The sequence below is a fragment of the Pungitius pungitius genome, chromosome 10, assembly GCF_949316345.1.
Source record: "Pungitius pungitius chromosome 10, fPunPun2.1, whole genome shotgun sequence".
NCBI classification, from domain to species: domain Eukaryota; kingdom Metazoa; phylum Chordata; class Actinopteri; order Perciformes; family Gasterosteidae; genus Pungitius; species Pungitius pungitius.
Window position 1 is genome coordinate 16,677,027 of NC_084909.1, and position 26,905 is coordinate 16,703,931.

General features: G+C 43.4%; 1 protein-coding gene across 2 annotated transcripts in view; it reads left to right on the forward strand.

Annotated features, from left to right (window-relative positions):
- The window catches only part of LOC119228322 (inactive dipeptidyl peptidase 10-like), a 188,268-nt gene that overhangs the window by 83,435 nt on the left and 77,928 nt on the right, over positions 1-26,905 (forward strand). For both annotated transcript variants that reach the window (XM_037487687.2, XM_037487688.2), the window contains exons 2-3: positions 19,244-19,358; positions 22,464-22,559. In XM_037487687.2, coding sequence (XP_037343584.2) covers positions 19,244-19,358; positions 22,464-22,559 — 211 coding nt within the window. The remainder of the gene's footprint in view (positions 1-19,243; positions 19,359-22,463; positions 22,560-26,905) is intronic.

Consider the following 26,905-nt stretch of genomic DNA (forward strand, 5'->3'; position numbering starts at 1 on the left):
CTCATTTTAACATCTCATCTTGAAAGTCATATGCTGCATATCCTGCTTCTTGATGTTCTTTTATTAAAAAACCGTACAATGAATTTGGCTTATTCATACACACTTCAGAAAAGTAAGAAATATTGTAAATTGTAACGTAAAATGTTCAATGTTGGTTTTGAAAATCCTCTTTCTGTCATGCTAATCTACCTTTGACACGAGGCATTTTGCCTGTTATTGTTGGTGCCATTAACCAGCGTATTCTGTTTTTGGTCGATTTTATTTGTTGTATGTTAGGCTCTGAGTCCTGCCAACAGGACCTTTGAACTATACTTTATACCAGGGGTTTCAAACATACGGCCCGCAGACTTACTTCCCTTTATTGTGATTTCACTGTACAACTCTACATTATAAAGATAAGAATACAAATGTATTATCGTGCCACACTGCATTCAGCAGTCACTTGGCTCTGTGCTGTAAATGCAGTCTTTTACACAGTGCAAGGTTGATCAGCTTTCCAGATAGGGGAAGGCCACGATTTAGGCATCGCCTTTTGGGGCGAGGAGTAGTGACTGTGTGTGTTTCTTTGTGCGCATAAGGGCGGAACTCCGCCGTGCGTGATACAAAGAGCAGTGGAGGGTTGTAAAAGTACGAGTATGTAGAGAAAGACATTACGTGGGTAAACAAGATAACATAAGATATTTAATTTGTTTATTAGTACATGGTATAGAGGTGCGCCCCAGTTATACTAATGGTAAAGGAAACACTAGGGTTCAATGAAGAGGAGGATCTCTTGTGCCTGGAGTTTAAAGGTTGACTCTTTGTAGTTCTGTGCGAGCTATAGTGGAAAGAGTTGCGCAAGCATCACCTGCAAGAATCACCTGCATAAGTAAATGTTTGTTAGAGTGCACAGATGTGTTTACAAGAAGGTCTTTGTAATTCTTAGTTTTCCTCTCAAACTTGAAAATATTGCATCAACAATTTTTCTTTTGATTTCAAAAGTCATTGAATCATTTTGTTAAGCAATTGCAATGTATGTTGTAGTGGGAATCCCAAGTCTATAAGGCACTGACATCCTGTGCATCAAAATGAGAAAACCCTCAAACTGGTTTCCTTGGAAGGAGATAAAGACCAATCTATCTTGTTATTTAGTATATAAAATGTGGTGTTGAATCTCTACCCTTGGGTCCACTCAAGAGTTACCCCGTTAACCAGCCTCCTTCCCTCTCCACCTCTCCATCCCCACAAATACCCTTTCAACAAGCAATTTTATAGCTCCTTGACAACTGAATCGTCCAATGTCCATCTGTAGGTGTGAAAAAATACACAGCTCTACTCTTCAACTATAGACACACAGAGAAAATTTTCCAATTCACACTTACACATTCAGCACCATGTGGATGAGCCTTTGTTGTTAGTGTTGTGTTGGTGTCAGGTTCTTATTTCAGTTTTTCTTTCTCAAGATAAATGAGATTTGTTTTTGAATCGGGAGGAAATAGCTACAATCTTTCTCCACTGCTTGGGGTGTAATTTGCCAGAGAATGTAGTCAACATTGTCTAATTGCGTTCAAATGGAAAATTTGACTCCAGGGGGCGAACAAAGGCTACGGCGTCCAGCATGTAAATTATATAATATTGTAAATGTGCAGAGAACCTCTAAGTGTGCAGTGGAATAGATCTTGTTAAATTCTCTGCAGGAGGACTTTGATTGTTTATAAAAGCAGCGGTTAGTCACTTTTTGAGCATCAGGGACTTTAATGAGGCATTGGAACTGTAATCCAAGAAAGAATATTAAAATGTCCTGGGCAGAATTAAGTCAATGTAAAAAAGACATAAACATATATCTTCCAGCCTGTTCCCTATTCTGGACAGATGCTTTATTTAAATTCAGATCATATCCATGATTGAAGAAAATTGAACACACAGCTTTCCACAACAAAGGAGCTGGTATCTCACAGCTAACACTGATCGTTCAACTGGGCCAAATAAACTTTTTGTATTTAATATAGAATAGTCTGTTCTATTTCATCCTTAGTGTTACGAAGGAGGCCTTCGTACCGCCTTCCTCTCGCCACCAGAGGGACCCTTCCCCCGAGTACTAACTGGTTTTGAACTCCATCTCCCATCATGCTTCACGCCAGGGACTGATTGCGCAACACCACTGATTACACACACACCTGCACCTCATCTACACACACACACAAAAGCCACGAACACCCACGCACTCACTGCGAAGTCTTGATTCTGCCCCGGCTGTCATTTCTGAGCGTTTTCCCCTTGTCTTGATCCCTGTTTATTGACCACGGACCGTACTCCATTGCTGACCGCCCCTTGCCCACGACCACTCGGATTGTTTATCGGACTGTGATTCTCTCTGCCTGCCCCGACCCCTGCCTGCCCGCTGACCACGATCTTGTCTGTCCTACATTGCCCTGCCTGCTGTCTTTGACCCTGCCTGTCTGATACTCTAATAAAGAACTGCAAATGGATCCCTCCGTATCCGGCGCCTCCTTACAGAAGACTTCGCCCCCCACGGATCCAGCAGGCCTCGTACAGCTGTCCTCGGAGCTCTCCGTTCAAGCCACCCAGCTGGCCCAGCACCACCATCAGCTACAGCGTCTGACCACCCTCACCGAGGAACTAGTGCACGCACTACGCGGGCTACAGGTATCAGCAGACGCCGGCGCCACGCCACCGAATCCTCCCTCCAACGCCTCCCCAGCGACCGTAAACCAGCCGATTAACCCCCGTCTGGCTCTTCCTGAAAAGTTTGATGGCACCACTGGAAGGTGTAGAGGCTTTCTTCACCAATGCACACTCTTCGTCGACCAACAACCCTCGATGTATCAAACGGATTCGAGTCGGATAGCTTTCATCAGCTCGCTCCTCACCGGGAGGGCATTGGAGTGGGCGACCGCCGTTTGGAGACCCGACGGATCTACCTTCCCCACGTTCGCCAGCTTCCTGCTACAATTCCGTAACGTGTTCGAACACCCCACTGAACACGGGAATGCCGGGGAGCAGCTGCTCGAACTAACTCAGGGGAGGAGGACCGCAGCTGAGTATTCCTTATCTTTCCGCACACTCGCGGCACAAACTAACTGGGTCGAGGACACACTGAAGACCCTGTTCCGCAAGGGATTATCTGCCGAACTACAATCGGAACTGGCCTGTCGGGACGAGGGAAGAGGATTGGACAAATACATCAACCTGGCCATTCAAATCGACAACTTGACTCGTTCACAGCGTCCTAACCGGTATCCACCCCGGCTCACACGGGAGACCCCCACCACACCTGAACCCATGCAACTAGGTGTCACTCACCTCACGCGGGAGGAGCGTGAACGCCGCCTGCAGAGCCATCTGTGTCTCTACTGCGGACAAACCGGACACCAGCGGGTCGCCTGTCCAGTGCGCCCTACCAACCCCCAATCGGTGAGTGCGATTCCCAGATCTAGCACACTAAATTCCTGCTTCACTCTACCCATTCGTCTGCTGGTGCGGGGCAAAGTTATCTCAACCACGGCGCTACTGGACTCGGGGGCCGCGGGGAATTTTATGTCACGTGAGTTTGCCATTAATCACCAGTTGAGGTCTAATCCTTGTGGTTCATCCCTCACAGTGGAGGCGTTGGACGGCCGACCGCTAGGGGAGGGAAGAATACAACACCTCACCGAGGAGATCAACATGCGCGTTGGCGCACTACATTCAGAGAGGATCAAATTCTACTGTATCCAGGCTCGCAACCACTCTGTGATTTTGGGCCTGCCCTGGCTACGCACCCATAACCCACACATCTCCTGGAGGGAGAATCAGATCACACAATGGGGCACTTCCTGTCACGACCACTGCCTAACCAGGGTACCCCGTGCACCTCATCACTCTCCTGAACCCGTCAACCCCGGGTCAACAGGACAGGATCTGCCGCCGGAATACGCCGACCTCGCTGAGGCCTTCTGCAAGAGGAGGGCTGCCCAACTCCCCGAACATCGTCCAATCGGGGGAGGATATTCCCTCTGTCACAACCCGAGTCACAAGCAATGAGGAACTACATCGAGGAGGAGTTAGCTAAGGGGTTTATTCGACCATCAACGTCACCGGCAACGGCCGGGTCTTTCTTCGTTAAGAAGAAGGACGGATCTCTCCGTCCCTGCATCGATTATCGTGGACTTAATGACGTCACTGTCAAGTATCGATACCCTCTGCCTCTCGTCCCAGCTGCCCTCGAACAACTTCGTCAGGCCCGATACTACACCAAACTAGACCTACGCAACGCATACAACCTGATTCGCATCCGTGAGGGGGACGAGTGGAAGACAGCATTCTCCACCACTAGCGGGCACTACGAATACCTGGTCATGCCGTTCGGCCTAGCGAACAGCCCATTCGTGTTCCAGTCCTTCATGAACGACACCTTCCGTGACATGCTGGAGAGATGGGTCATCATCTACATCGACGACATACTGGTCTACTCCTCCTCCATGGAGGAACACATCCAACATGTCCGACTTGTCCTGGAGAGACTCATTCAACACCAGCTATATGCCAAAGTAGAGAAATGCGAGTTTCACCAGACCAGAACGGCATTCTTGGGGTACATAATCAGTCAGGAGGGGGTGGCCATGGACGAGAGGAAGGTTACGGCGGTGGCGGACTGGCCAGTGCCCCACACGGTGAAGGAACTGCAACGATTCCTGGGGTTCGCCAATTTCTATCGAAGATTCATCCGAAACTTCAGCACAGTGGCCGCTCCTCTGACCGCTCTGACCAAGCGCCACACACACCGCATCAACTGGTCCCAGGAGGCACAACACGCCTTCGACGAGCTACGGTCACGGTTCACCTCAGCACCCCTCCTGCGACACCCCGACCCAGAGCTCCAATTCATAGTGGAGGTCGACGCCTCTAACACCGGAGTAGGGGCCATTCTCTCCCAGCGTCAAGTGACGCCCGCCAGGATGTTCCCATGCGCCTACTTCTCTCGCAAACTAACCCCAGCCGAACGTAACTACGATGTGGGCAATCGTGAGTTACTGGCCATGAAACTGGCACTCGAGGAGTGGCGGCACTGGTTGGAGGGAGCTAACCAACCATTCATCATCCTAACCGATCACAAGAACCTCTAATACCTTCGCTCCGCTAAACGTTTGGAACCCCGGCAAGCTAGATGGGCTCTCTTCTTCACGAGGTTCCAGTTCACGGTGACCTATCGACCAGGCTCCAAGAACACGAAGGCCGACGCCCTCTCTCGTCAGACCGAGGGAGTTCCATCCACTACAGGGGATAACATCATTCCGGAGAGCTTGCTCGTGGCGCCGGTGCAATGGGACATCATCACGGAGATCGAACAGCTGAACCTTCTTCGAGCACCTCCCTCCGAATGTCCCGCAAACCTCCTCTTTGTTCCCGAGACGTTACGTGCACGACTCCTCGATCAGGTGCACTCGACCCCGAGCTCCGGACACCCCGGCATCACCGCCACGATTCAGCTCCTCAAGAACCGCTTCTGGTGGCCCACTCTAACTCCTGACGCCTCCCGACACGTGCGGAACTGCGCAAACTGCGCCACCTCCAAGACTCCCAGACAGTTACCAGCCGGCCTACTAACACCTCTACCCATACCCCAACGACCCTGGTCCCATATTGCCATAGACTTTATCACCGACCTACCCGCATCGCAAGGACATACCACCATCCTCACCATCGTGGACCGATTCTCCAAGGCCTGCCGACTCATCCCGCTACCCAAACTTCCCACCGCCCTAGTCACTGCGGAACTGCTCTGCAACCAGGTCTTTCGTTTCTACGGACTACCAGAGGACATAGTGTCAGACCGGGGACCCCAATTCACCTCCAGAGTATGGTCCGCCTTCTTCCAACACCTCAACATCAACGTTAGTCTCACCTCCGGGTACCACCCACAATCCAACGGGCAGACTGAGCGTCTGAACCAGGACGTTATCCGCTTCCTCCGCTCATACTGCCAGCAACAACAGACGGAGTGGAGCAGATATCTATTCTGGGCCGAATATGCCCAGAACTCACTGGTCAAACCCGCCACGGGCATCACTCCGTTCCAGTGCATCCTGGGCTTTCAGCCTCCGCTATTCCCGTGGTCAGGTGAGCCCACTGACCTACCCTCCGTTACAGAGTGGTTGCAGAGGAGCGAGGAGACTTGGAACCAGGCCCACACCCACCTCCTCCACGCCGGTAGACGCCAGGAGGATCAGGCCAACCGTCGCCGTCGTCCTGGTCCCCAGTACGGTCCCGGACAGTGGGTCTGGCTCTCCGCCAAGGACCTCCGACTTCGACTCCCATGTCGCAAGCTCAGTCCCAGGTATGTGGGTCCATTCCAAATTAAGAAGCAAATTACCCCTGTATCCTTTCGATTAGACCTACCCGCCAACTACCGTATCTCCCCTACATTCCATGTCTCCCGGCTAAAACCCGCCGAGGGCCCGAGGGGAGCGCTGCAGGAGGGAGCCACGTCACAACCTCCTCCCACCATCCTGGTCGACGGCGAGGAGGTTTACCGTGTGCATGAGTTGCTCGACTCCAGACGCCGGGGCAAGACCCTCCAATATCTGGGGGACTGGGAGGGGTTCGGGCCGGAGGAGCGATCCTGGGAGAATGCTAAGGACATCCTTGGTCCCACACTCACAGAGGAGTTTCATCGCGCACACCCGGAGAAACCGGCCCCTCGGCCCCGCGGAAGACCCCGGCGCCGCGTACCTCTTCGCGTCAGGAGCCGCTCACAGGGGGGGGGCTCTGTTACGAAGGAGGCCTTCGTACCGCCTTCCTCTCGCCACCAGAGGGACCCTTCCCCCGAGTACTAACTGGTTTTGAACTCCATCTCCCATCATGCTTCACGCCAGGGACTGATTGCGCAACACCACTGATTACACACACACCTGCACCTCATCTACACACACACACAAAAGCCACGAACACCCACGCACTCACTGCGAAGTCTTGATTCTGCCCCGGCTGTCATTTCTGAGCGTTTTCCCCTTGTCTTGATCCCTGTTTATTGACCACGGACCGTACTCCATTGCTGACCGCCCCTTGCCCACGACCTTTCGGATTGTTTATCGGACTGTGATTCTCTCTGCCTGCCCCGACCCCTGCCTGCCCGCTGACCACGATCTTGTCTGTCCTACATTGCCCTGCCTGCTGTCTTTGACCCTGCCTGTCTGATACTCTAATAAAGAACTGCAAATGGATCCCTCCGTATCCGGCGCCTCCTTACACTTAGTGACTGAATTGAGATGTAGATGTTTGTTGTTTTAATTTACTTATATACTTATAAGACTTATATTCCATGGGATACGCAAGTGGAAGAACTCATACAAAAATGATTAGTACGAAAACTATTTTCGTTAATCAATAAGACGAGACTTAAATAAAAACTATGACTAAATCTAAGCTAACTTTCGTTAATGATACGATACGAGACGAAAATGTTGGTGATAATATGTATTTTAATTCGCATGCGCCTAACAGACCCCGTATAACGGCGCTTATTAAAGTGTCATGATTACATCATCCACAGACCCAGACTGCTCGGTCACTGTAGGGGCAGCGTTGATTCTTGTTACGGACCGCGACGACTATTTTACGCTTCGGTGAGGGTGCGCTTCCTTGGTTTAGCTCAGTTGTCTCAGTTTAGCTAAGTGTTAGCGGGCTAAAGCCGCGAAACTCCAGAGAGTGATGTGCATGGAGATCAAGCTTGGGGCTGGGCGGCCAGCAGAGATGTTCATGCTTACCTGGCTCCTCAATTTTCTGACGACGGTAACCAGCGTTTCGAGACACATGCACTTCAGCTAGTTCACACGCCACATCTTGAGAAGACGGTGTTAAACCGTCTCGGCCACCGTACGTTCGTAAGCAACAATGAACGTGCAAGCACACGTGACAGGTAGGGGCTTTTGATACAACTGCACAGTCCTTGCAAATAAATGCTATGCTACTTGTTAAAAGCCAAATCCTTTCGTTCTCTCTAAAAACGTTCTCCCTGACGGATAAGACCACCGCTCCGGGTCAAGATACCCAAGATACTTTAGGCCATTGCCTCTGATGCGTTCTTTTACAATGAGAGGAACTTCTCTTTGCAACTTAAGCGCCGGGTTTGGCATCCTAATCCCTGATGCCTTCAACTAAGGACCTGGCCATGACAAAACCGGACTGGGTGCTAGGTGGTTATATAAAATCGGTCAAAGCGATTATTCTGAATCCCAGGCCGTGATGTACCCGCCCGACAAAAACAGATTGGTGTGCCATTTTGAACAGGACCCCGGTGCAAGACCCTGTGCCTCCTGTTTCTACAGTCCCTCCTCTATAAGGGCCAGTCTTCCTCTACCCTGGGAGTATAGGAGGCACCATTTTGGGGCAGCTTACAGAGGTTGACATTGACACAGTATGGAGCCACAGACCCGTGTCCCGTGTGAACGTTGCCACCCCTCACCCACTGTCCAGGGTTCTTTGGGCCAATTCTTCAGCCTGAGCAATACGAGGTGGTTAATTGCAATCCTTGAAAAACTGGCATTGTTTGCTTTGACGGCGAGTATCAGTAACATTGGTTTGTATTATTTTAGCGATTTTAGCAATGCAATATCACCATTTTTATTGGCATATACTACACAGATGTACTATCTATGAATTAAAACTCACAGCTGTTTCCTTGTTTTGTCACAATACTCTGTCTTTTCTAAATGATCAATTATTCCTTCTTTAAAGACAGTAGACTTATTTTACCTTCCACATTGCTCTCAAGATACCAGTGCCAGTTACCGTTGATTACAGGTTGTAAAGAAAACTGTCACAGGCTAATTTACGCATCTGTAGTTTACCAATCTTAATGACCGCGTCATTAAGAACGTCTCTGTCAAGGAAACAAGGGGAGGAAGAATCAGATTTTATATTATTGAATGTTTGTGTCACGATGTCACAGTGCATACCCTTTTAGCCTTTTCAGTTCCTCATTCATTCTGTCCTCGGGCCAACACCTGGCTGAGCAGATTACCAACATGGAGCTAAAGCACCCACACTTCCTGCTCATTGTTCTAGGAGACTTCAATAAAGCAAACCTCAGCAAATAACTGCCAAACAGCATATTAAGTGTAGCTCCAGGGACAAAACACTCTGGACCATTGCTACACTTTAATGAAGGATGCAAACTACTCTGCCCCCGTGCAGCTTTGGGACTACGTGATCACTGTGTGGTTCATCTTATCCAAACCTACAGGGCAAAATTAAAATCTGCAAAGCCTGTGGTCAAGACTGTGAAGAGATGGACCAATGAGGTAAACCTGGAGCAACAGTCCTGCTTTTGTGTGTTGATTGCGATAGTTTTTTTTTAGCTGCATCTACAAACCTGGACGAGCTAACTGTGACACGGTGACATCATACATCAGTTTTAGTGAGGACATGTGTGTGCAGATTAAAACCTTTTGCATACATTCAACAACAATAATGTCTGGTTCACTGAAAGACTCAGGCAGCCTGTTCGGGCTGAAGAGGAGACCTACAGATGGAACGAGGGTGGAGGGTGTTAACTAACCTTCGTCGTCAGTGTGGAGAGGCCTGTAAGTACTCACTAACTACAGGAGACCCCCGACGTCTCCCGACCATCACAGGATAATCGACTGCAGGTCCATCTTCCTGACGTCAATTTTGATGGAATCCTTTGAGTAACTGATGTATGATGTTCTCCCACCTGGAAAACAGGTTACTTGAACCCAAACTCTCCCCCCTCACTGTGCCAACCTCCACCTGTCAGTGGATTACTAACTTCCTGATGGACAGGAGGCAGCAGGTGAGGCTGGCAAAAAACCTCCAAATGAGTCAAATGGGCAATAAAAAATCCCTGAGACAACCTCAACATTGAGAAACTGTAATTACAGGCCTGTAATATATAGAGGAAACCACAATTTAATTTGATGTCATTGGTAAAGAAAAAACAAATCGATGCTTACCTGTATGAACCATATTTAGTCCTGATAGGAAGGCGGCGCCCTGTATAGTAGCTCCTCTCATCAGGGTATAGATGTATGTGAAAGAGTGAACGGAGACAGATAGTGAAAGCTTTGAGTCGTTGGAAGAATAGAAAAGTGCTATAAAAAGTACAGTCCATTTACAATTTACCCCAAAGGATTCCTCCCTTCTGTGTGCATATAAGATGAAAAGGATCCGTCGGATCACTTTTTTCCCCACTCAGGGACTGTTGGCCTTCGCACACTGAATCCTTTGCACACTTTTTTTGACACTTTTTTAAAGATTTAAAAGAAAATCAATGGCCTGTTTGAATTGCCCCAGCTGAATGGTTTTAACTGACATTTTCTTTTCTTTTTTTCTGGTCGATTTCACTTCCACTGCTTCGCTGTATTATTTTACCAGCATTGGCTTAACACAGGCAAATGCTGAGTCTGCTCGGTGTTGGACTGAATAATGGTTTGGAGTAATTATTCAATATGCAGAGATACCTTTTTGCATCACTTTACTGACTGTTACCTGCTTATACCAGAGGAATTAATTGAATAGAGCTAGAAGGAATACAATTCTTCGACCCTCTAACAATTTTACTGCATAAACAGAGCAGCATCGGTGGTTTTGTGCTGCACACAGAATTCGAACATTAATCAATTAGGACTTAATCCTTGTCGTGTCACCCGTTAATCTGGGGACTGGGTTATGCAGCAAAATATCTTTTGCTTTTTGCACAGTCCCGGGTTTCCTCGAAACTGATGTTTGTTTCTAGTGCTCCTGCATTCTTATTAATATAAAGGCACGGTTCCCACACTTTTTATGCCACGCACCCCCTGGTGCTGTTTACAATATTTAGTCTTGTATGAAATGTTGCAGTGTAAACACAAACCGATCAAAGAGGCAACTGCAACATTGTATTGTATCAATCCCAAATCGCAACAAAGCAAACAAACTACAGGTGGGAAAATGCCCAGAAACACTGCAACAAAGTTTCAATTAATTCTAATCACGTCACTTTTGAACAGCAGCGCTCATTCAAATGAATGCGGCTAAGGTCAATTACACCTCCACCTGGGACAGTTTCCTGAGCCACTTCCCCACTCTGTTCCCTCTGCAGCTGAGCCAAACCACTCCCGCCGCCACAGTTACATATTACGACTGATCCTCCGTGTTAAGGGTCTTTGAAATGATATGAACACAATAAACCATATAAAGAATAAATAGTGGCACATGCACAGTCTCAACAAATATGAATAAAAAAGGTAGGAGTCCATCTGAGGATTTCACTCGCAGCACATGTGACAGGCTATAGCAAAGAGGCAAAGAGAGCGGGGGGGAATGAAGGGTAGGCGTGAGTATAAACTCAGTTTCTATTGCCACCGACTCCTCACTCTTTCTGTGTCCCTTTCCACTCTCATGACAGTTTTCCCGATTACAGCTGTTTTACCATATATGTATGAATGTTGTTGAATGAATGAATGAAAAGTTCATTTTAGCGGCACAATCTAATCCAACATTAGCGAGTGTGTACGTAAAAGGAGGAGCTGATGTGAATTTATTAATTTAATTTAATTTGAATCTTAAAGAATATTTTTATAATTCATTTTGCTACTTTGTAAAAACTCACTTCATTTTTTTTTATGAATGATGTTTGATATTAGTTATTCCACCATTAGACACCATTACATTTTTCCTCTAGCTTAGAGGCTGCTCGTGCACCAGAGGGGTGCCCGCACCACACTTTGTGAATCCCTGATATAAAGGGATTCCTTCGCAAGGCTGTGTGAGTCAACAACAAGTATATCTGAAACCAATATGGCAGGCAGTGTGACTAATTGGGAACTATCCCACATGGACTAAAGGCCAATGACACTGTCCTTCAGGGCAAGGCTGATAATGCTAAATACAATTTGCCGACAACATGTAGCTAAGCCTGCCGTTTCCCATTAGCTAGTAGATCAATTTCAGATGTTAAGCCTCACAACCCTAGCATGGATTTGGCTGTGGCTGTCAGTGACTCACGAGCTAGTGAGAAATAGTATTTCATGGGTAAACAAAAATAAGCCGTTTTTCTCCCTCTCTGACCCGCTGCCGTTGTTCAAATGGCTTCAGCTTCAGCCAAAATCCTGTTTGTCATTTGTCACACTCGTTTCAAGGTCAGAGTCCAGGCAATGACTCTATAAATAGCCTGACACTTTTGACAGCGGGCTAGTCGCATTTATGTCTGTGCACAAAACACACACTTGCACAAAAGGCCAGTGGGGATTACGCTTATTAACTAGAGTTTAATGAAGATGGCAGGGTTCTTAATCAAACATCAAACACAAGGCAGCATTAGCATTCTAATTTTAAAAAATGTCTTATTATTCTCAGTCTCCCCCTCAAAGAAAATGTGCCAGCAATGAGCATAATAATTATCATGTGTAGGGGATGTGTTGGCGCTGAGAGATATTTAAACTATGACGTAATATTACGTAAAAATGAATGAAGCCTAATTGACAATATTAAGATTAACAACATTAATAAATGGTTAATTCATAGTTAATTAAACGTTAGTTAATAGTGTTATTATTTTATAATAATTATAATGAACTATGTTTAATAATTACTGATAGCTGTTATTAATGCTATTATTAAATTAAATAGGTAGTTGTCCGATTAAATATTGAATAAAACACCTCATTAGAATAATGGTATTACATACAATATATACAATAGTAAATGACGACAGGGTGGCGTGGCAGGAAGCAGTGCTCAGAAGCAGAATTTCCAAACAAAAAAGTACCTTTAATAATTCAAAAATTCAAAATGCAAACACGGGAACAACCTTCCGAACCTAGAACCTTCAGGAACACAAACAACATTGCAAGCGGTTTCAAGTGAAAGGGAAGTTTAGCAAAAAAGCAGCATAGCGTTTAGGACCTAATGGTGCTGGGCGTATCTTCAGATTTTACTACTCTTGTAACTGTACTGTGAATGTTTTGCTGAAGTGTACTCACATTGCAGAAGACCTGGTAATATTTGTAAATAAAGATCTATCTTATATGTATTTTCTGCACATGCTCTCCACTTGTCCGCTTGTCTCAGCAGGGCTTGGGCCGGGTCCCAAAGTGGCGGGTCTATGAAGCAGTTAGCTAATGACTGATAAAGTTAATGATCAACATTATCATTTTAGATACATGGAGATTTGGGCATAGCCCTTCGGTGCGCCCTCCTCATGGCGCGTCTCTGACGCGCCGTTTAACAATATAACAAGACCGACCACCGTCAGTGTCCTTCCAAGAAGACCCAAACTTAGAACGAGAGAAGAACTTTGCCGGAGAAACTAGACATGAAACAGCTGGACCCAGATCAGCCTGACCTCACAATCAGACAACGGACCGGCGTGAAAGGGAAGCTGCACATGGGATCCTACACCTGGGATGTTAAGCTAGCTAGTTAGCTACATGCTAATGCCATATATTGCATATATGCATGACGTCACCATGTTAAAAGTGACATCGCTACCCAGCTCAACGCACACAGGACTGCGGTGAGGACACACAACCAGGACGTGGAAGAAAACAGGGACATTTTATTCAAAATAATTCAAAGTTTTGTGGGGCTTTTGGTCTTTCCTCAACACACTGATCGGTTGTTTCCCCAACAAACTAGGTTCATAGGTGTATCTCAATACATACATATGTTCTTGTAGATTTAATTTTAAAAAGTATATTTATCTTTTTATATATATTATATTTATTTTCAATATTTATAACAGTTACGATATGGTAGTTATCATATTCTGAATATTGTTTTATTTATATATACATGTCATTATGTTAAACTGATGGAATAAATGTTACATTTTTCTCTGCAAAGTAATAATGCGTGATTGATACCCTTTTTTGCATTGAATCATATTGGGATGTTAACTGATTGGCTGAAAAAAAAATCCATCAGCTACCACTGTATCTCACAATACATACTGTGAGATATATTTTCAGTGGTTTAAAACAGGAATCAGACTCTTTGGTTGTGCCTTTGCTCTGTTCTCATTGTAGGCTTTCTGTGATGTGTGTTTTTTCCCATGGAGTTGTTTTTTCTCGGTTTTGAAGCCAATCCATGCCATTTCAAAGACAGAGGATGTTATTATCGAAAATAGCCTCCAATAGAACACAACTAAGCCATATGACTGCCGAGGGACTGCTTTGCGGAAGTCTTTGGAGGTTTTCCTCCCTTGCCTGCTTTTCTGACTTGAATGCCTTCCAGACATTGTCGTGGTGAGGTTATTCCATGACATGTCAGCAGATATTCTGCAGAAAAAAAAGCATGATTTGAATTATCCAAATTATACTTATTTAAAGAAGATCTTTTTACTGGTCATTGCAACTACTACTCATTACAGCATGTTCTCTGAGTAAACCCAATGGCATAATCATCACTGTTCACTCAGCTATGTCTCTGACAACAAATGTGTCCCAATATGTTCTATGGTCTACTTGATCTGATGAATAATTGATTGTATTGATTGAGTTTGATAGCATATGTTCCAGAGAGTCAGGTCGATAACAGCCTTTTTCAGTTTAATTAAATGAGGGTTCTAATTGTTGTCTGGGGTTGAATAAACAAGTAATAACTGATGAAATTAAAATAAGGAGCAACAATTTGAAAAATGTATGACTTAATATGCATTTAGTCAGAAGTATTTTAATAATTTCCTTCATAATGTGGAAGTTGCTGTGCATGCCAAAGGTGGAGAGAGGAGTGCGTCCACCAGGTTGTCAGAAATTAAATAGATAGAAGCAAATATGTATTGAAGGACTTTACTTGTCATCATTGGGACTAAAATAATCAGCCAATCAGAGCTCTTGTTTTGAGCATGCCTGTAACGCACACAGTAGGTTGGCGAGAGAGAAAGTAGACAGGCGGGACAGAGTTTCACTGATATTATCTTACATGGTCAGAGACCTGTAAGTATGTCCTGGCAATACATAGTTTTGTGCTTTAGGTGTGTATTTATGTGTTAAATATGTTTAAATAAAAATGTACATGTATTAGAGTCCGCTAGCCAGATGCTAATGCTAATCACATGGCTTGGAGAGAAGCGGATAAAGCTGTGATAAAGTGATGTGCACCCATAGGTAGCTGTAGAAAGTTACTGCTCATTATTCCTCTTCAGTCTTAGCAAACACACACACAATACTACTCTATATAATACGGTAGATGAAATCAAGCATTCTGATTGGTTGAGAGTCACAAGGTGTTCTGTATTAAGCCACAAAGTAAACACCTGTTTACATTGACCTGAGCGTTCTATATAAGTGTGCACTCAAAAAACAAGGGTGGATTTTGCGCATTCGTTAGTTGCCAGCTTTTAGCTCTGTGGCGGCTGCCGAAAAAATGAGACCAGAAACAACTCCCAATCACTGATTATGGGTAACGCTGGCTTTCGCAAACAGTTCAGGGCAAGTAGGAAAATAGGAAGCAGGCGCAGGGTTCTTTGGTACGTAAGGGAGTCTTTATTAATGCAGCCGTGGTCCTCCAGACAGAGTCTACGGTGGGCTATGAAATTATCCTAGGTCACGCTTCTTCCGATAAAATAAACCAGGAAGTAGTGTGGCTATAAATATATATATCAAAAACAGAAATCACTCCGTTCTAGGAGGAAAACAAAAAGGCTTTTAATTTTTTAATTTGATCAAAATAACAAACGCACTCTATTGACGGAGGCAACTTCTCAAAAACAAAATCACTCCTTACAGAGGAAAACAAAGAACTATGAAAGATTAACTTTGCTTCTAAACCTAGGCTACAAGACTTGAACGAAATCAAAACAACTTGCGTGGAGGTGAAGGCACTGGGCCGACCGAAAATCCTGGAAAATAACAAAGGGAACCTGTAGCGTGGCTGTACAAAGTGGATCTCATGGTTAACAATGAACACACTGGCACAGGACAAAGTGAGACGCAGACTATTAATACACATGGAGGGGCATGGGGAACAGGTGGACACAACCAGGAATCAGGGGAAGACAATCAGACTGGTGACACATGAGGAAGGGTAAGTGACCTGAAACGAGAGGAGTTATTATTTCAAAATAAAACCGCAAATGACAAGACAAAATGCCCAACAGAGTAAAACAACAGACAATTTCACCGCGTTGTGACACTTCTATCCAAATAAGACAATTCAGATGGGCATCATGAGCAATATGAATGAATGACATGGTGCGATATCTTGGGATGTTTTCAGATGGCGTACAAATTAATGTTGATCTCCTATCTAATTATCAACCAACTTCTAGTGCTAGGCTGTTTCCAATTCTGTTTGTCTAGCAACAGACACATGTACCGGGACTATTTTCTCTAGGAAACTGGAATGTGATACACAACGTTTGGTGTCTCAACTATTTGTTGCTGAAAGGCAGCTATTTACTTCTATTCATTTTTCTCAGACCACTGTAGATCTCCACCCTACACAGGAACCAGAAAGCTCGTAAGTGAATAAAAACATGCAAACGTGTGGATGGTCGATTTGCTGGATTTCTGACGTCTGCCTGTTGAGATTAACTTCAGGTGAACAGGTGGAAACAACATTTTAGCACAAAACACAGAAAGGAATACTTTGAGCAGATGGTATTCTGCACTACCACAAACCCATCTGCACTTCAAAGTTGCAATCAACTGCAATCAACTCCAAAGTGCAGCCTCCTGATTGTTTATATTAACATGACAATATGCGTTGTTTGAATTGTGAATTGATTAAATACAGTAAAATGAGAAATATACTCTGCATGCTTGTTTTCTCTCTTAGATACAGGTTGAAACTATTTTGTATTCTTGATTACTGCTGATGTACGGCCGGATTAAACTAGTCCAGCACCGAATTGGGTGGAAAACATTCATAAATGTTATCAACTGCATACTAATGAGTGATAATCTTGGAACAATACTTTAAAAATGATGATTGAAGTGTTCACTCATACTGTGTAGTTATTGTAGTGTTACCCAGAATTGTTTTAGTAGCATTATCTCAGTTTCTAGCAAGCTTCAATTAACATGTTTTGTAACAATTTCTAACATACGAGGTTATGTGCGACAGCTGGGTTTCATTCAGAATCACAAAAGACAAAACATAGTTCCTGTCACTTCTTAACATTTCTGCTGCTTACATTTTCTAACCGTCTTCAGGCCTTTCCTGGTAAAGGGTTAGACTAGCATCATAATGTGACACTTTCTACTTCTGTGCTAGTTCAGTAGGTTGGATTATGGTACTTTATGGTTACAATGGGTGTACTATATGCTCCAATAGTCTATAACATTAAAGGGCTTTAAACACCCATGATGTAATGAAAAGAACGAGGATCCTTTTGAACCATATCAGCATCTGGCTCAGTCAGAAAACACGAAAAACTTAAGTTAATGTAAAATATTGTATTGAGGATCCTTTCATCCAAATGCCATGAGGCATTATGAGTTAAACAGTGTATAACAAAATGGACCTTCTTAGATGGACTACAGTACCTCCATGTTTTTGTGCGGAGTAATTTACATTTGGAATATGTCTGTTGATTGGTTGATGTCTTTCATTTTTCTAATAGGTTTTGTAAGATTTATAATAATGGTAATGGAGGGATCTCGGCAGGTTATAAATATCCTAATGGTCGTCTCATTGCTTATAATTGAGTTAATATATTGTGGGTGATTCAAATTTTGTTGAATAGGAAATTTGGGGGGGAACAAATGAGAGGGAGTAAGACGTCATGCATGGAGGCACAAAGGCAATTTAGAGTTGCTGTCAGTTTTCAAGGACACGTCAGCTTTGTGTGGTTTTAATGAAATAAGCGGATAATAGAATGGTCTTATGAGTCCGGTGGGGGCTGTGAATAACGTAACACTGTAGCCACGTACTTTGTGTCTAAGTCTTTGGTGACTGTAAAATTCAATGCAATCTAATGATTTATGTACTCTTAGAAAGTAGAAGAAAGTTCCAACGTTACAATAGAGTCCTTAACAAAAAAGTACTGAATGTACTTCCACCATACTTGCTTCATCAGTCAGTATGTGCCACATTTCTGGACTATTGGAGGAAAAAGTAAATTACACTGGTCTAAAACCACCAAGTACTAGAAATGGATTTCAGAAAATGTGAGATAGAAGCGGAAACCAGCTCTAATTGGCAATCATTTTGTTCCGCTTCCACCCCGGCCAATCAAGATGCACTAGTTGGTTGGTTGGTGGTCAGTGATCACTATTTTTCACTGACAGGGTTTTGTGGGTAATTGAGGGCAGCAGAAGCTGTGGGGATGAGAAATGTGGAGGGGGAGGTTTAATGCATCTTATCAGAGGCAGCAGATGCGGTTGAAGACTCTAAATCCCTCTCAAACCAGGAACAGCAAAAGCTTTCACAAACTCTCCTAGATAGCTATTCACTCTAGATAATATCACACTCAGCAACTTTGTGGTCACTCAGATTGCTGTAGCCAAAACCTTCTGCAGCCAATTTGACAGATGAAGCCCTTAAATACAAACGGCTGCTGTATTGGTGACCACCAACACATAATCCTTTTTTAGGGTCATAAAAGCCTCAGTTCTGTCAGAACATTAGACTGTTTCTTCACAGAAAGAAGAGTTTGATTAACAGAATGGATAACCCAAACATGGGCTCTAGGCGGCCATTGTAGTTCTCCAAGCCACTTGTGAAACTGCTGAAAGGTGAGCCGCAAGTGTAACACTGCGTCACCGCCAGCCGCCGTCTTGACTTCCAAGCCCTTGAATGCAAATGTCCGCTTGTATTCCTTACGTACCAAATTCTCTGCCGCAGCAGAAAGTAATGTGTGTGTTTTGTACAGGTCAGAATGTGTGACTCAAATAATAGGGTTGGCTGAGCAATGGTGAAAACAATCAAATATATATATATATATATATATACATATATATATATATATATATATGTACTCCAGCACTTATACAGAGCATCTTACGTGCCTTTCAAAGCAAATCCTTCACCGTGCAGGGAAAGAATGTTAGTAGGTATTGTGAGCATCACCACTGTGCTACAGTTGAATGCAACATGTGCCTGTTAGGAAAGACCTGCTTTGTTGAACCTTTCAGCGATTTAGCATTCATTCTTACCTCTGAAGAAAGATCTAGCATTTTAAATTACATTTTTGTTTAACTAAGTCGTCAAACATCATAACTGTTAGACTTAAGCATTGTGAAAAAGGGTAATTTTTACTCATAGGCGTGTAAGCTGGGAAGGTCTATTCACTGTTCCACCCTCACCTCCCTTTCTACAGGATCTAGGTGGTGGGAGTCCTCCTCAAAGGAACTGGAAAGGGATCGCCATCGCTCTGCTGGTCATCTTGGTGGTCTGCTCTCTAATCACCATGTCGGTCATCCTCCTCACTCCAGGTAACACTCAGATTGTGCTCTACTGTCTAAGAGGCCCCTGTTTTGCATGTGTACCTTTGGCTCCCTTTACTCTTGGCAAAGCAGCTTCTCGCCGGCAGGGAGGGCAAGGCATCTTTTTTCAACTGGTAAGACAACTTCTTTGTCCTACCATGTTCTAATGAGTGACACAACAGTCACTCATAGTCACCCTATTAGAAACGAGTGGTATTATAAGACAGGCCGGACTATGGCTAGATGGTTAGCATGCTCAGTAGATATCTCTACAACACACTAGACATCTTTGATTTAACATTGTAACCTATCCACATTCTGTTGACAACTCATTTTTAATTAAAATTCTGGCCAGATCTCAGACACCTCACCTTTAACAGTAAATCAAATAAATGTGTGATGTGAAAGCTGTTGCTGCACAGAAAATGATCACTCAACTCTGCTGTTCACTTCAACACCAAGTGTTTGTGCTCGTGGCAAATTGTGTATAGATTTAAGATTTTCAAATTGGTCAAAAGCTCTAAACATGTTTCAAATGGATGGATAGATCAACAAAATTTCCTTTACCGGAGAAGAGTCCAGTCCTCCAAAAGGCTGCAGACAACAACTTTGTAGCAGTAGATGAGAGTTTTGTTCAACAAAGTTTTCTCTACCTCATCTCTCCACTGATGATAACCGTCTGTTTTTATACCAACAATGAAACAAATTATTATGTGTTGAGGAACAAAAGAGAATCCCCATTTGACGTACAAACATTTTTGCTACCTTGAGCTCATTGTTTGATTTATATGGACTCTCAGTTTTACTCTTCGGTTCAGTTGCAACCCCGCAATCCAAACTATTTCTTTGCTGTTTCAATTGATTGATCATATTTTAATATTGCCATCTTGATTTTAAGCCATTGCCATCTTGGTTTTTGAACTAACAGTAACATGACAAGACAAAGCTCAGTACAATAAGACTGGAACATCCAGTTGTGACAAGAAAAGCCCCTATAAGTGTCTTTAACGTTCTTTCAAATTGCCATCTGGAAGGGACTCCTCTGGCAGCGCAAGTATAGTTTGTGTAATATTACGTATGACATTGTCAACATGAGTTAATGGTCTTAATATCTAGTTCAAGTCGTTTTCACTGCAGGACATTACGTTTAGTAATTTAGTCATTTATTGCCCCCTTTGGAGTAAAGTAGGCCATAAATATGGCATTGCTGCCTCACTCTGCAGTCCAACTACGGTAACTTCTGTTCCCTTGTTGAAAAAAGCGAGAATGACAACCGGCAAAATAGGATATTTGATGCTTCAAAATGGCAGCTCCCTGATGGTCCTTATAAAGAATCCAGGTTTATGGCCTGCTTGATCTAATTTACTCCAACCACTCAAAACTGAGTTGGGGTATGTGAGATCCCATCAGTCCTTGAACCTCTCTATATGACACAGCGGTGTAATCCTTTCTATCCTTTCAATACTTTTATAAACTATATACCTGCCTCCATAATAATGAAAGAAAAGCCCCAATTTTTCACGGATGAAAACGCATCACAATCCACTGGCCATGCGGCACACTCTCCCCATGTGTATTCCACGGTTGGTTAGACTTTCATTGCCTCTATAAACAGACATGCTGTGTGGAATCATCAAGGAAGGCCAATGTGGCTGACTTTCAAAATGACATGGCCCTGCAATTCTGCTCACAATCAGCAGCTGTACCATTCAGGAGGAGCTTTCATTTGGCATCATAATTAAAAATGAAAAAAAGCAAAGTAATCGCTATACCAATAGAATGTGAAATGCCATTCTCTAAAAATATTTTTATGGATGCACCTATTTTTTTTCCATGAGTTCTTTACATTAGATCTGGATTTAAATGAACACATTAACAGTGTTGGACAAACATTTGAAACCATTTATTAAGCCTTTAAACCATATAGCCAGCCAATAGTTAATTTAAATTGTATCTGTTTTTATACTGCTAATTTCATACAATTAACAAAAACATTAAAGCTCACATTTTGGCCAATGGGATACTTATTTAAGTTATCATTCCCATGCAAGTCCACTGTTTATGTTCTGTTTTGCTCAGCTCGGGTCTCCACCAACGTGCGAGATAAATATCCAGTATTTGCAAGACGTTTAAAGCAAGATGTTAGCTAGTTGATTACTTTCTAAGTGTTACAGGTTGCGTACTGTCGGTTCGCAAAAGCTTATTCGATTAAAAACGCTGTTTGAGAAAAACTCAACTGTAAAGATGCTAGATGTCAAACCAAAAGCAAAAGCTGAAAAAATGTTGGTGCAGCATACAAGCTATTTCTCTGGGTTCGTCAGTCTAAGGGACCCCTGTCATGTTATTTGATTCATTGTTGCTATAAAAGATATTGATTAATGGAGCTTTATGTGCCAAGGTGGTAAACAAGGGAAATGACCTGAATGCTGATGAACGGAGCACACTACAAGTAGTGTGTTCAGTGATTTCTTGTAGTGAAGATGCATGAGTTAACAAGCAAAGGTCAAAGGTCTGAACAGAAGTGGTTTGTGATCGACAGGTAAACAGGAAAATGGAAATTGATAAAGGTTCACGTTCCAGGTTGTCTATACTGACGGTCTGACTTTTCAGGTTTATTGGGTTTAGTGTGATCTCATTCCAAATTCATTAAACGAAAACATTGCGGACACTTGACCAACCATCCATGATAATTCTCTAAACTACTGTACTGTCTTTTGCATTGTATGGCCGACACTCATGTATATAGTGATAGTAAATTGTTTATTAGCCAAAACATGTAATAATCATATATTTTGGAAATATGTTTTATATTTTGTCAAGATCAAGCCATAAAATACTACCAACTGTGTTTTAAAAGCTCTGACAAACAGCGCTATTTACTCAGAATGCCTTCAAAGACCAATATTACAACCCACAATGGGTCAAGTTGTTTTTTTAAGCTATTACAGCATCGACAAGATTGTGCTGGAAGTGAATTCCAAAGTTAGCAAAAGCTAAGGAATGATTTTAAACTGTGTGAATGCTAGAAAGTCAACAGATAGTTGAGAACAAGAAGGAGTTTCACAAACGCGGTATCCATGTCCAACCTTAACTATGAATGGCTTTTTTTTGCAGCTGACAGCCAAGCTGGAAGCAGCACCAAACTGTCCGTGGAGGATCTATTCAAACCTGAGTTCACGGTCCATGACCCGGAGGCCAAATGGATCAATGGTAAGTAATCAATGATATTCACTCCGACTGGAATCCAGGTGTCCAGATGAAAACGCACAATGTTTTCTTGTTTTTAGTCTTTGGCATTGTGGAGATTTGATGAATGCATATGGATATCATTCCATTGAGGCTTCATTGTTTTCTCAAGGCAGATAAAGCTGCCATCGAACGACACAGGCGTTATTACTCTGGAGCTATGTAACAGCTTGAATGACCTGATAATCCGACAATACCTGACCTCACATAGTTGATGCAAACGTCATCTCGGGGAGTTCTGAAAGCTCTGTGCAAACGCAAACAACAGCAGAGGGATGCCGTGTTTACTGTTGCTTCTTGTAATTTGCAATGGAGGCATGCTCAAACAGCAAGCCGACAGTTCATCCTAAACAAGGCTGGCATTTTTCACCCTGGCCTTACGTTACTTGCTGCTTCGCAAATCCAGATGTTTGGATTAATTTCCCCTTGCCTTATTTACATTCTATTGATTCCCTTATTTGCCAGAAGGGGATCATATGTTAAGCCTGGAAGGCTTTAGGCTGGAAATAATCTGCATCAAGTGAAGTGCAAGAGAATCTGATAATGGTTGACAGAGGGGGAGGGAGAAGATAACGATACCTCAGAGGGAAAAGGCTGGACAGGACTGTGGCGTTGGCATTGCTCTCTGTCTGGCTCTTTTCCTCAGGATTAGTGTGTTTGTTTAGGCTTTTCTCTCCGCTGCTCATCGACTGCGTGCCTCTCGCTCCGTGCCCGCAGGTGCAAGGGCAAGAGGCGAGGCCTTTCCGTCTATCAATATTTCATTCCTGGGAGACATTTTCACCATCTTTGGCAGCATCATCTCATTCCCCGAGCGGACCTCAGGCTGAAAAGAGGGAGCGCCGATGCTGTGCGATGAGGCGGCCAGAAAAGTCAGCTTTATAGGGTGGTTTGTGGATGGCTGGGGCAAAATAGACCCCAGACAAATGCAAGAAGATAACAGACAGATGGGCGACGGAAGAAAGATTGATCACAAGGATTTGGAATGAAAATGGAGCAAAAATGATTTTTTCTCAGGTTGAAGGTTAGAGCTTGAATGTTGAAGTCATTTCTGTGTGCATTAAAGAAATTCTGAACAGTTATGCTGCGCGATCTAATGAGTAGTTAAATTTCATTCAGTGAGTTACACCAAAACATTAAAAAAATTGAATTGACAGTTTTTTACAATTTACACAATTCTGAGAAAAAACAGACGAGCAGCACCCCCATACATATTGGCAATTGAATCCAGCTCCTAAGATCAAGTTCTTATTAGTGTTTCCTATTAACCAGAAGAGATTAACAGAATACTGATATGAAAGCGACCACAGAATGTCAAATGCATACCTCAGTTAAATTAGCAGCTGTTGAACATTTCGAATGGACCACAATCTGACATTATGAAACTGGGCCCATGCATCAATACATTTTCTATTCAGTCATCCATCATGTACATCTTAATCTCTTAAATATCAACACTGTGTCCCAAGTCAGAGTCATTGGTCTCACCTCTTCAACATGATGATGATGATGATGACAACTATAGCACCCCCAATTACCTGTTACTGGTAATTAGTATCTGCTGACTGTACCATTAAATCAATCCCACCACGCATGCTGTTACATTATGATTTGGAACAAAACAAATGTGCTTGTTTACTATCATACTCAAATCACAGAGACATTTCTGCAGTGTTACGTGAAATTGATTAATTCTCATTCTGATGTGGATGTGGCTGTTATCGATAAAGATCTAACATGTTGTTAATGTTACAAACATGAAATGCAGTACAGGGTTTTCTACAGCTGTTGTAATTGCAAGTGTATGTGTGTGTGTTTTCACAAGAGTGCACGTGATTGAGAAAGTGACATTTATCTGCTTCTACATGTTTCCATTAGTTTTGTTTTCGTCTCCCCACATGGGCACCCTCAACCTGTCATCGACAGTTGGCTGGGAGAAGGGAATCACATTGTGTCCACGTTGGCCCAGGCAGCAGCAAATATCTCACCAGTTGGCTCACTTAAGCCCAGAGACCGAATTGTTCACTCAATAGACTGTTGATAAAGTGGAGTAACATTTCAAACACAACGTAAGCAGTGAAAAATCCTTCAATAGTCAATAAGCTTACTTGAGTGTTGTCAACTATCAATATAAATTCTTCCATGTTGTGCCCCTGGCCCATAGAACATGTCTGTTCCTTGTTCTTTTATTAAAACAAACAAAATATCTTACGTATAAATCTTATATCCTGTCTAAATTATGGTATATAAAATCTATATCTCTATATGGAGTTCAGCCCCAAGAGGCACACACAAACCCAAATGTGCACACACGTGCATGCACACTTCCACTGTTATTGGCCTGTATGTAAATTTACTTCGTTTGCTGCACTTTTCTTTAGCCGAAAAGCAAAAATGCTGGACTGTTTGGCTGTAAATGTCCACATACCACTCAGCAGCAGAATATTATGTTTTTTCATTATTTTATAGATCTTGTTGTTTCTTTGAGACACGAACACTGGTCTCCTGGGGGAAAGTCCCATCTTTGACAGATGTGCCCACCTCCCATCCTAGATGGACGTCGATCAAAACATATTTCTTTTCAACCTGGGAGTGTGACCTTTACGAAAAACCATCCACTAGCATTGTTTCCATACGATTACAATGATCAGCTCTTGCAGATACATATACAGTATCAACATTTTCATCAACTGAGATATTTTGTCATTAGGATTGTGGTAGCTGGGTGGTACTCTAATTTTATAGTTCACAATACCAGTCAAAAGGTTGGACATACTTTCTCATAGAATGAGATTGTACTGTACATCACACAGAAATATATAGAATCTTGTGGTGATCACACTTTAGTATTTTGAGGGCATTTTGACCCTTTAACTTACCTGAGCAGGTCAGCAGCAGAATAGGAAATAAGATTTTTTCTCCCTGAAGCTCACCTGTATTACTGTTAGAGTCAAAGAATTTGACATTGTCACATTCTTTGCTACAGATGTTCCACTCAAATGAGCCACCTTGGAACTGCCACATCCCATTACTTTCACTGTGTCCAGTATCTGGATAGTCATTGTTTCCCTTCCACACCTCTTATTCTGGAACCAGAATGTGGCATGTGGTGTGAAGCTCTTGGCCAGACTGCCAATGAACTGGCTGTGACCCAATTGGCAGTTCGGTGGGGTGTGGATGCGCTCACTCACTCCAACTGAAAAGTATGCTTGAAGGTATCTCAGGGGTGTCCGGACGGATAGTCTGCACATGGATGTACAAAGCAAACTAATCTCTTTCTGTCCGTGTGTTTCTTAAAGGGGGACTAGGCTGGTGTATTGTCAAGGATTGAAGTTGGTGCAGTTTGAGACACACAACTACTTAAAGTATCGCTAGTAATGCCCCCAGAACAGCCACTGTTTAAATCAATTTAAATGATATAGTAAATCCACAAGCTAGAAGCACTTCTTTTCTTTTCTAACTGTCGACTGCCTAGCCGGACCTACCACACCTATCTATGACAACATGAAGTCAGTGGTAGTAAAGCTTATCCTTGATTTGATTAGCTGCTTGTAGCAAGTTTGAAGACCGTTTTGAAGATAATATTTATCTTGTATGCCCTAGAAAAGCTTGAAAACAAGGCATGCATAGGACACAACATTTCTGGAGCGACGTATTGCCAAGTGGCGTGTCTCTGTTTGATCAGGCCTAAGATTAAATTGTTTCTTAGGGCCTCCACATCATTTAACGCAGTCTGTGCCCCCACCTCGTAACGTGCTGTGAATATTAGGAGGTGTCGTGTCAGATCATGGTCAGGTTTCAAACAACATCCGGTGAGTTTATTTCACCGGATGACGCATCACTCCGCCGTTGAGCAGGGTTAGCGTTCATGCTGGGCCATCAAACCGCCTTGATTTTTTTTCATTTACCCAATTAGATACATGATGTCAATGTTCCCCTGCCAGTCAGCATGGTGGCAGTGGAATGAAAACCCTCAGCCACGTCTCTTGTCAGCTGCTAACGATCTGCAGAGTGGTTTGCTGCATGTGGATCGTTAGCAAGGAAAGGGGTCTTTAAAAAAACTAATTGCATTCTTTTTTAGACTCTTTTCCACTTCCATGCCTTCCCACTATCATTCTCAGGGGTTAATTAGGAATCACATGCTCTGGTCTCTCCCATTAATTAACATTAGAGACTTCACATGCTTTGCTGGGAACTGCTGCTAAAGCATCAGTGCTGGGAAGACTGTGTGTGAGTGTCTGTCTTTGCTGGCATCCAAATGTGTGTAACACATACACAGGACAGTTAGAGCGGGAATGTTTTTAATTGCTGCG